Source organism: Anomalospiza imberbis, chromosome 12 (genome assembly GCF_031753505.1).
Source record: "Anomalospiza imberbis isolate Cuckoo-Finch-1a 21T00152 chromosome 12, ASM3175350v1, whole genome shotgun sequence".
Taxonomy (NCBI): Eukaryota; Metazoa; Chordata; class Aves; order Passeriformes; family Viduidae; genus Anomalospiza; species Anomalospiza imberbis.
Window position 1 is genome coordinate 1,507,694 of NC_089692.1, and position 10,965 is coordinate 1,518,658.

A 10,965-nucleotide genomic window follows, 5' to 3' on the forward strand; every position below is an offset into this window, starting at 1 on the left:
CACACAGAGAGTTTTTAACAGCTCGAAGACAGGTAGATGTTGCACAGTGATGACAGATCCTCTGGCTCCAGTCCTGAACACACACAACGCACACACTGCTGGTCCCTGTTGTTTTACTGGACTAACATGCTCACTGCTACCACTTACAGAGCACAGATCGTACCCTGCATGGAGGAGATGAGACGAAAACAAATCACACTTCCAAATCCTGGATTTTACTGGGCATTCATAAAAGATTAATTCATCACCAGAGTCCTCTATAAACTTGTGTGCAGCTGAAGCCAGGATACTTCCAATGTGTTTTTCATGAAACCTGTATGTGCAAGTCTTGCCTTGTACTAACCAGCAGTGGCTTTAAATGCCAAAGTTATAAATATGAAATATTAAAATGCTTCTGGCATCACACTTCTCAAAGAACTTGTTTAAATTACAAGAATTTGCAGCATCCTGTAAGAAATTACTTTAAAATCTATTTCAAGGTGATTGCCATTTTCATAAAACACATCTTTTCCTAATATCCTGAAAAACACATTTGTTGATTTGAAAAATAGAAGTATCATTGTGACTTGGAAAGCAGATCAGATGAAGGCAAACATCAGCACTAGCACCACAGAAACTGCTGAAATGCTTTGGTGTTTATTACGTGTTTCACTGCTGGGGTGGTCTAAGCCTTGCACGGGCTCCATCAAACTGAACCAGCTCAGGTGTCCAAAGCACACGAACGAACCCAGCTCACGTTTAATTTCACAACACAAAACGTCACGTTTGCGTTCGGGGTTTTTTTAAGTGTTTCTTTCTTTTTACTCTGTGCACTTAGGACAACTTCAGCCCGCTAAGGGCAAGCAGGTGAGCGAGGGCTCTGCGAGCTCCGAGCGGATCCCGGGCCCCCCCGCACTCCGCACCCGGCACCGGGCGGGTCCCAGGAGAACGCCGGAGCCTCACCCGGGCACCACGACGCCGTGAGCGGGGTCAGAAGGGGTGGTGCAGGTACCGAGCCTGCCGTGCCGTGCTGTCCCGGCCCTGCAGCGGTTTGCTCGGCACGCCGGCGCTCCGCGGGCACACGGCCCAGGTGGAACGCGCTCCCGCGGCCCCGGCAGCGCCGCACGGCCCGGCCGCGCCCGCCCCTCACAGCGCCTGGCCGCAGCCCCGCTCCCCGCCGCGGTACTCACCACCTCGGCCAGCTTCAGCCTGCCCAAGGTGCCCCGCAGGTAGTCCAGGTCGCAGCGCAGGCCGCCCAGCCCGCGGCGCTGGCTGACGGGCTCCGTGGTGGGCTGATAGGGGCTGCTGGCCGCCGAGATCATGGAGGCGCTGGACGCCTCGCCGTCGAAGCCTTCCAGGTCATCGCCGTTCCTCATGGTGCCGGTGCCGCCGGGGGGTGGCCGCAGGCTCCGGGCCGAGCGCCGTGATCAGCTAAGGCAGCGAGGGCTGCATGGCCGCTCCGCGCCCGCCTCAGGCGCAGCGGTTCTGGGAGCGCCCGGGCAGCATCGCGCCGAGCGGGGCCGCGCCGCGGTGCGCAGAGGCGCGGAGCGCTGCCCCGGTGCGCTGCGGAAAGGCGCGCAGGGGGCGCGGAGCGAAGCCGCGCTGTCGCGGTGCAGAGCCGTGCCCCGGCCGGGGGCGCGCAGCCCTGAGCGCCGCAGCCCGCCCCGCCGCTCGGGGGCGCGCTCCCGGCTCCGCTGTCCTGGTCCCGGTCCCGGTTCTGGTCCTGGTTCCGGTTCCGGTGCTGGACCTGGACCTGGACCTGGACCTGGTCCCGGCAGAGCAGCTCCGCTCCGAGCGGCGCCGCCGCAACCGCTCCTCCCCTTGCGAGGAGCGGAAAGGGCGGGCAGGGCCCGCCCCGGAGGGCGCGCAGCCGGGCGGTGCCTGCGCCGCGCCCGCCCCGCGGGGAGGGCCGCGCACCTGCCCCGGGCACCGCGCCCGTCGCCGCCGGGGCTGCTGCGGCTTCCCCGCCCGGCTTTCTGCAGCCGCTGCTGGCACCGAGGTGCGCTCACGGCCCCAGCTCGGCCCTCGCGGGGCCCGCTCAGAGTAAGCTCCGGGCTCCGGGACCTGCCTCCGGCTCGCGGCCGAGCCCCTGCGCTGACACCGCACCCGAGCGGCTCCGGCAGCGGAAACCTCCGCACCGTTCTTCCACGAGTGTTGTCTTTCGAAACAGTGACGTTTTCCAAGGTAGCCTTGACTGGCTCTGAATCAGGTTTTGGGGGTACTTTTCCTTTTGCTATGTCACGACAAATAAGGACAAATTGCAACATAACCTGGCACATCCAGGTGAGTGATATGCTGCTATTTTTTTTTTTTTTTTAACACAGCCATACTGCTTTGTACCACGGTGAAGTTCAGGTGTTCCATGTTGCATCCTGTCATCTGCCACGGTTATCAGCCAGGCTTTGATAGACCCGTGCTCCTGTTCTTGTCACTGATTATCTACACTGTCACCTGTTCCCCATTACAGGACTTTAACACATTAACAATTCTAGCATCTTCCCCTGGCCTCCAAGAGTCTGACTGCTACAGTTCTTATGTTTTCCATGAACACTGGATTATCCACCTGGGGATTTCCTTTCCAGTTACCTGTGTGTTCTACGTCATGCCTCCCTTTCAGTTCCCTTGAAATTCCTTTAATCCTTCTTTTCATAGGTTCTTCCCTGTACACGTCATTTTTAATTTCAAGATATTTTTCTTCTTTCGTTTGGCCTCTGAATAAATATCTCCAAAGAAGGAGGGGCAAGGAGAGAGAACAGGGAAAGAGTCAGGAGTTTGTTCACCACTAACAGTCGTGGCTTGGTTAACTGGAGCTGCAGCTTACTGCAAAGTCCTTCCACAGCTTCTCTGATACACCCTGTGTAGCAGGGTGAGGCTGATATTGTCAAGCAAGGTGAAGAGCTGGGAGATGTGTAAAAGAAAGTCTTTGCCCTTTGGTGAAGGGTGAGTGGCAGGGAAAGAAAAATAAAAGAGAAAACATGAGCAAAGCATGGAGAAAGAGGGTAACTCTTGCTTGGGTCACATGAACCTCGCCTGACAATAGGAAATCACGAAAGGGGAAAATCCCACTATGGCACAGGGCTGGACTAATCGGTGTTTACAGTCTCTTATTTTAGTTCTTGTATAATTCTGGGGAAATCAGAACTCTCACAAAGCTCTTTTTCTTGCAGGAAGCATCACGAGTATGTGGTTGTCATTTAGGAGAGTGTCTCTGGATTGTAACTGAAGGCTCCATGGCTGTTTCAGGAACACAGGTTATGCATATTTACCTGCAGAGATATTTAACCTTGATTTTGAAGGACTGCTGTTGCAGTTCTGGAAAACTGTCCTGAGCAAAACAAGGAAAACATTTCTGAAACACCCAGTGAGTATTATTTTGGGCAATCTTTTGCAATTCTAACCAAAACATATCAGTTTGTTGGAAGAGAATCTAAAGGTGTGTTGAAGAAGGACAAAGGGAGAAGATGGTGGGGTGGTTTAGCAAAAGCTGAGGTGGTAGGAGATCTTCATTCTGGCTGTTTGCTTAGTTCTACCAGCACACCCTTCTGCAAACTTTTTAATAACTTCCTTCTCCCTGGAGTGGAGGACATGAAGTGTAAATGTATTTAAATCATGAGAGCAGTGTGGGGGTGCTGGGAGGTGTGGACACACCGAACTCCTCTGGTTTTGGGCAGCCAATTCCCGGGGTAGGGAGAGCATAGTGAGCGAGCTCTGCTCCAGCAGGACGTTCTGGGGCAAGAGGAGGGCTGGTCCCAGCGTTTGCTTGCTGAGTGTCTCAGCTCCCAGGGAAGTTCCTGAGTGTCCCAGCTCCCAGGGCACAGCCCTGCCAGGAGGGACCACACCCAGCTCAGGCTGTGCTGGGATCCCTGGCGAGCTCCTGGATGGCTGGGTGGGCTGGACTGACTTGGCAAGGCCTGCTGAGGTTGCTGCCAACATTTAACAAAGGAATCCTTTAAAGACACACATTCTTGCCTCATACGGCACCTTTTCAGCTCTGCAGCACGGGAAGGAAAAAAATGTCTACGTTTAATATGTAAATAGAAGTAGTGATCCAGGAAAAAGGTCACTGCATTCATCCCCGCGGATCAGATCGCTCTCAGATAACTTTGGCTTTGTGAGTTTCCAGCACAGCCTGCCATTCCGTTGTGTGCCTGCTCACGGGGACCAGGAAAATGGGGAACAGGGTCAGTGATCAGCACTCAAGACACCACCATAGTATTGAGCTAATCAGATCAGGGAATTAATCACTGAGTTCTTCACATGAGCTAAAACGCAACCGAAGAGTGAAAACAAGGAAGAAGCAGCACTGAGGGAAAAAACAAGTATGCTGTTCATAGACACTGCAATTAAATTATCTGTTTGTTACAGAACAGTTAGGTCAGCTTTGACAGAATTAAAAACTCCCCATCAGAAGGAATCTCCAGGACACTGGTCATAAATTAAAACCAGCTGGTGAGTTAGGTGTAAAAAGCAGCTGAAAGAGAATCTTAAATATTCTCAGTGAACAAAGAGACCCTCATCTCTCAACCTTCATCTCGGCTGTTCCAACAACCTCTCAACAACTTGTGAACCAATTGTGGGTTCTTTTCATTAAGCACATTTAAGTGCTATTTTCAAGATTAAAACTGATTCTATTCCAGCAGAATAGGAACATCAATTTAAAACCAGATTTTTATAGTGCATTTATGTAGTTAAAACACACTTAAAAGTATTTTAATGCTTAAACATAAAATTTTGTAGAACTGAATGGTGCTTATTAAGAATGGTGTTTTAATGCATTTGAGAGTGTAAAAGGCATTAGAATCCTAACAGGAAAGTTACATCTGTGCAAGTACTGAAAAGAGCTGAGAGGTTCTTTAAGAAAAGACTCCGGTATTTCCATGTGATCTACCAAAGGGAAGGAGCACTGATATGCTGCCAAATTCCAAGAGAGCTGAGCAGTGATTAGTTTAACTTTGGCATCAGACAGGAGGCTTTTTTCTCCTTGAAATTCTCAATGTAAAAAGCGCTGAAGCTTTTTCTCAGCTTTTCAGATGGGGGAAAAGAAAAAAGCCAAGCTCCACCCTCGAAAGCTAATAAAGAACTTGCCTTAGGAAAACATCTGGTAGCTTTGAGTGCCTTAGTGCAGGGAATTGTGCATTTTCCCAGTGTGGGAGTGTGGTGTGCAGACTGGTTCTGAAGCCATGAGCAGCATGGAAGGTGGGCAAATAATTTCACTGAGTCAGAAGTAGGAATTAATACAAGAAGGAGAAACTGCAAGTTCTGGCACAGATTTTAAGCAGAAGGAAAATTGTCTGGGATGGTGGGGAGTCATGAGGTCAGTTCTCTGTAATGCTGCTGAACAATCCCATGTGTGACAATCCCATGTCACCATATCCTGCCACAGCTGGGCACTGCAGCCTCCCAGCCGGACACCACCAGGAAAGTCACCTCAGGAACAGTGAGGAGACCTGGATTTCATAGCTGGGAGTCAAAAACCAGTCTTACCAGCTGAGGAAAGGGGTCAAAGCACAGCCCTGCCAGCTGAGGAAAGTTCAGAGAAAAGCAGAGAGGAGAACAGAAAGAAGCTGAGGTGAAGGGCAGCCTCTAAGAGCTTCTTGCAAGTTCCACTGGCTGAGAGAACCGTGCCCACTTGGCCAGGGTCTCTTGGGCACACACCATAGCAGAGTGAGGGACTCCTGGGCTTTTCATCTGGTTAAAAAAGCACAGCTTCAGTAGCCAAAAGTGATAGTGAGTCCTACTCCTCTCCTCAGCTACAACATTGGCCCATGCAGACTTTCACCACCTCCACCTGGATTCCAGTCCTGAGGCCTTGGAAAACAAATACAGCAGCCCTGAAGCCCCTGAGGCTTCAGCCTCTGGTGACAGTCCCCAGCCCCAGCGATGCCACCAGCTCTCACAGCTGGGACCAGAGGCAGCAGCTGCTTAAGTCCCCACAGGACCCTGCCGAGGAGCTGTACAGGATTAAAGGGACAGGTAAAAGTGTCACTGCTGAAACTTCACCATCACTATCAGGAAACAGTGTTTCCCTTTCAAAAACAAAACAAAAAGAAAAAAAAATCCTCCCCTCTCCCGCTCCCCCCCTCCCCCAGAAACAAAACCAAGAAAGGCAATGCTGCCAAACAGATCAGTCAGACCCTTACCTTGCAGACATGAACACGACTTCATGTGCTTTTAACAACGAGCCATTCACAGAACCATTTTATTTATTTATTTATTTTACTCTGGGATTAGGGACTGACATCTCATTCTGTATCATCTACTGGGCCAGTTTGGTAGTGAATGAAGAAGTCACTGGCTCCGTTCAGCTCCAAAAACTTCTAAGGGTATCTGCAATCTGCAAGTGCCAGAGAGGGTTACTGTGCAGCCACAGCTGGGCTAAAGGGCAGCAGCCAATCTACAGAGCAGAAGGTGAAATGAATTTCTATAAAAAAAGAGAAGCAAAATGCTAGATTCTTAAGAAAAATGCCAGCAGACCTTTAATGGTACTGGGAACCAGCCAAGACTGTAAGTTACATTTCTTTTGAAAGAATCCTGTATAATGAAGCACACTGAAAAAATATGCAGAGAGACTGACAGCAGTGTTTATTTTATTCATGGCACTACATTTGTCCAGGGAACTGAGGGGAAAAAAAGCCCTGGACTGGGAAAAAAGGTGGTGGTCTCCCAATAACACTATAAAATCATACAGACCTAGAGCAGAAGGCCAGAAAACTCTTGTTCCCTCTGCACGGACATGGGGATGCTGCCCCTGCAACATCAGAAGTTTTATAGCAAGTGATGGAGTACGCAGGGTACAGCAGACCTTGGAGGGAAAGAGCTAGGGTTTATTTTTTGAGGAGGTGGGAAGCTGAAGGGAAAGATGAAAAAATTGTGTAAACCATGTTTTATAAGAAAAGTTTTAAAGGTCCCTTAGAAGGCTTAAAAAAAAGATGAAGTACACTCACTACATTCTTTCTTTTCACGGACCGAACGGGCCAGCGAAAACAACTGACCTCAACTGTTTGAATCCTCTGTGTGTTGTTATGCAACAACCCAGCCAGTCCCCTGCACTTCTCCTGGGGAACTGCACATGGTAGAGAAGTTAATTCTTTAATTACCCTCCTGAATTTGTTTTACTTACAGATAACCTGCAGATGATTGCTAACATCAGCAACTGTAACAGCAGTTCAAATAATATTCCCTTTTGCAACAGCACCTAATTTCTCCATATGATAGAACTCTGTATTCAGCTCATCTGGCTCGTTCCCTCACAGTATTTCTTTGGTTACATGGGTCTTCTACATGGAAGGGAAAGTTTTGGCTTTTTTGCCTTTTATCAAGAGGAAAAACAATTTCAAATCTTCCATCACTGACTATAAACCCAAGGCAGGCATATGGCCCCAGCTCTCCACAGCCATACACAGAGGAACTAATAAATCCTGATTCCTTGCAGGCTTGTCTTCTCTTCCCACCTTCCCCACCTCACCCCTCCCACCGAGGCCACTGCCCCAGCCCCCTCCCCAGGGTCCCCTTGCACAGGGAGCAGCTCTAGCTCCTATTTCTGTCCTCCAACTACTGCTAGAGCAGAAGGAAGCCAGCACTGTGCCAGGTTCTGTGTGTGCAGACCACAGATCTTTGGCTGGGCTCGCCTAGGAACCAGCCAAACTTCCTTGGCAATCCCTGCCTAAAGCAGAGGAAATCTTTGGATTTATCGTCTCCACCAAGCCCTTAATTTTCATGCAACTGGGATTAAGTCAGCTGTCTGTGAGATCTTTCTTTTCACTGAAACTGGCCAAAAGATTTCAGTTATTTTTGAGGATGGGGTAGAACAGGACAGAGCACAAATGCAAAAGCAGTGGAAACCATGCTGAAAATATTTCAAATATGACAACATTCTCTTAATAGTTGTGTTGAACTTCTGTTCAGCCGAAAGGTGACTTGGGAGAATTTTTGACAGGCTTTTGCCATTTTAATATTTCGGATCCTGCCAGTTTCTCTGGCAGTTCCTCAACATTGCAAGATACTGGTCAAAACATCCTGATTCAGCCAGTTAAGCACAGCTAATTATAGTCACCTGCTGACAATCCAGTGTTGTCGTGGGGCATGTGTGCTCTTCCCAGGAAAACAAACCTGGGAGTAACAATTCAGGTTCCCAGCATAAACAAATGCCAGTATTAATTCAGTAGCCCCCATCTCTTACACAGATCTCAAAGGCTGATATTCCATTGCTTGTTTCCAAACCAGCCCATCACCACAGGAGCTCCCAAGTCTTACCAAAGCTTGAGCCCAGCTGTGGAGGTCAGGCTCCATCACTGACCTCCACAACTGAGTGAGAAAGAGCCACTTGTGTGTTTGGTTAGAAGTGCCCAGAGCTCTCCCTCCAGGACTTTTGTCTTTATTTTGCATTCAAGAGATTTTCTGTACAGTCAGTGACTGGTCTTTAATGAAATGGAATTCTCTCCTACTTCTCCCTCTCTGCCTGTAGGCACAGTAACTGAACTCTTTCAGAAGATCAGAAAATTTGGAACATCCTCACTTTCTAATAATCTCCAGAGACTCATAAGTATACCAAGTGCTTCATGGGTAATCATTTTCCTCCTCTGGGAAAGAGGTTTTAATTTGGTGCCTCCAGGGCACAGCACTGTCCTGTAGTCCCTCTCATTGACGCCATGGACAACACACAGAATGGATCTGATCTCAGCAGCCCTCTCCATCCATCCATCATCCATCCATCCATCATCCATCCATCAATCCATCCCCATTTCTCAGTGGTCTCACTCCCTCTGTTCTGTCAATTAAGTCCATTCCACTCCCTCTCTAAAAGGCAAGTCCTTGGATTTTGGAATGCTGTCAGACTGGTCAGGTGACTGCCAGAGATCTACAATGACATTTTTCTTTCTTCAGCTTCAATATTTCATTGCACATGCTTGCAGTAGTTGCAACTCCATTTCTGGCATGTTTTGAGGGATTGTTTTGGGCAAGCCCAGGTTAAAGATGACATTTTTATGTCATAAAGCTACACTGCATGTTACATACAAAACATTTGTACTGAAAACTCACACTTTTCAAAGGCAGCTTGTGCAAGTTAATTCAGCTTTCTTGTGGACAGACACAACTGTTGGTTTTCAGTGCAGGACACTGCTATTTCAGCTTTTGTTCTGAAATAAACCAGTCAAACCAGTGTCAATTTAATAAACTTAAAATTAGAAAGGAGAACAGCTTAACTCATTTTAACAAAATTCATAGAACTGAATGAAATCGCTTTTCTTTAGGGAAAAATCAGCAGCTCACTCTTTGGAAGATACTTGGATGACAAAAATAATCTGCCAAACAGGAATTACTGAGGGAAGCTGACAAGCAGTGCCTTTGCAGGCATATCCAACATTGTTACCTTCAGGCACCAATCCCACAGCTGCCACCTCCTGAGCTTGGAATATCTGAGCTCCAAAAACGTTCAGCAAAACATAATTGTAACTAAGTGTCAGGGAAGGGGGAGTGAGGGATCTTTTCTTTCAGATAAAGTGTTACTTACTACTCATAGTGTTGGTTCTGCTGCACAAAGTCTGCTACCAAAGGCAACAGAAAATTAATTGCTTCCCTTGGTTCTGACATCATCTCACAGACCTCCTGCATGTAATTACTAACGTGCTTCCCGTAAAACCCTCCAGGAACTCGCAGCCTGGGGCTCTGACTCCTGGAAGAAACCAGGGATTACACAGCTCTTTTCAGAGGGTGACAGTGCTCCAGATCCACTCACACTGCCAGGTCACACCGCTGGCATCAGTCACTGCTGGCCATGGCAGCATCGCGCTCCTGGGGCACTGCTGCACTCAGCACGAGACACGGCTGCGGTGCTGATACTGCAACATGGTGTTAATACTGCAACATGTCCGTGGTGCTGATACTGCAAGCCTTTATATTATTTTAAGACAGGTAAAGCAGAATTAGGTGCCCTATCCTTCAGCTTTTTGGAGACATGCCTGATTTGGAAGCATTATAACAGCATATTCATACTACCATTTGTCAAGAACTTCATTTGAGAAAATTCCTTGAGCTTTTCTCTAAACACTTGAATTTCACTGAGGTACATGTGGAAGCAGAGATTGCTTCCTTTCACTCTTCCAGGGAGCAGAAATGCCACTCGATTCCATCCCATGCTCACCTGCAGCCTGCAGTGCCCATTCCATGGAGCTGCTGATAAACCACTTACAGGGGTGCAGGAATCTCACAGGAGCCAGTGGTGTACCAAAGCAGCAGCTCTGACTGTTGGCTTTTGTGATTATTTGTGCTTCTTGTCTACTCCACACAATCTAAGTGGGTCAGTGAAGAAGCTAATTGTTACAATGTCAGGCTGGAATTTTAATGTCAATTCCTTGAAGGGAAACTGAATTCCTGCAAAAGAGTGCCTCTGGAATTAAACTGTGTCTATCCTATGAATATATTATTTATTTTTAAATGAAAAAGACCATATAACAGACAAGTTAGGGTTTGGTACCAAACAGTCCATTCAGCTCTAAACACAGACCCAGATAAGCAGAGTCTCCTTCAGGTCATTGGTAACCTCTTAACCCCCAGCTTCTCCTATGCAGGTATTTGAACTGCAATGACTCAGAAATTCACTGTTTTGCTCAAGGAGAGGCTCTTACCTGAGCATTTCATTCTCTAACAAAACCCTGCCACACCTGAAAAGCCAGAGGGGTTAATGCTACCCATTTGGAACAGCACAGGCAGTGAAAGACTCCTCTTCTAAGAACAGCTTAGAAAGCTTAAAGCAGGCCTTCAGAAAGATTTTTCTGCACCAAAGCCTTATTATCCCATTTTTTTCCCCCAACTTGGGGACGTTTTGCTTTGAAAAAAAAAAAAAAAAAAGGTTACAGTTGAAGAGCAGCAAAGTAAATGTAAGAGTTTTAAGAAGTTCTTCCACTTCCATCCACTGTCACCATCTTTCCAAAGTCACTTTCAACTTCACCTCATCTGAAGATAAAGTCTTCACTTGGTTTTCTTCCA

The 10,965-nt window shown here is 48.0% G+C and overlaps 2 protein-coding genes and 1 long non-coding RNA gene across 3 annotated transcripts in view; 1 reads left to right on the forward strand and 2 right to left on the reverse strand.

The window, feature by feature from the left end:
- Positions 1-1,602, reverse strand: part of CMTM4 (CKLF like MARVEL transmembrane domain containing 4) — a 32,469-nt gene extending 30,867 nt beyond the window's left edge. Inside the window, exon 1 of the mRNA XM_068202451.1 lies at positions 1,170-1,602. Within this exon, the coding sequence (XP_068058552.1) occupies positions 1,170-1,355 (186 nt within the window). The 5' untranslated portion in view covers positions 1,356-1,602. The remainder of the gene's footprint in view (positions 1-1,169) is intronic.
- TK2 (thymidine kinase 2) overlaps positions 1-10,965 on the reverse strand; it is a 110,030-nt gene that overhangs the window by 71,875 nt on the left and 27,190 nt on the right. The gene's annotated exons all lie outside the window — the stretch shown is intronic.
- LOC137481015 (uncharacterized) lies at positions 1,720-5,074 on the forward strand. The gene is made up of 2 exons (XR_011003257.1): positions 1,720-2,262; positions 3,147-5,074. It is a non-coding gene; the product is annotated as an uncharacterized lncRNA (long non-coding RNA).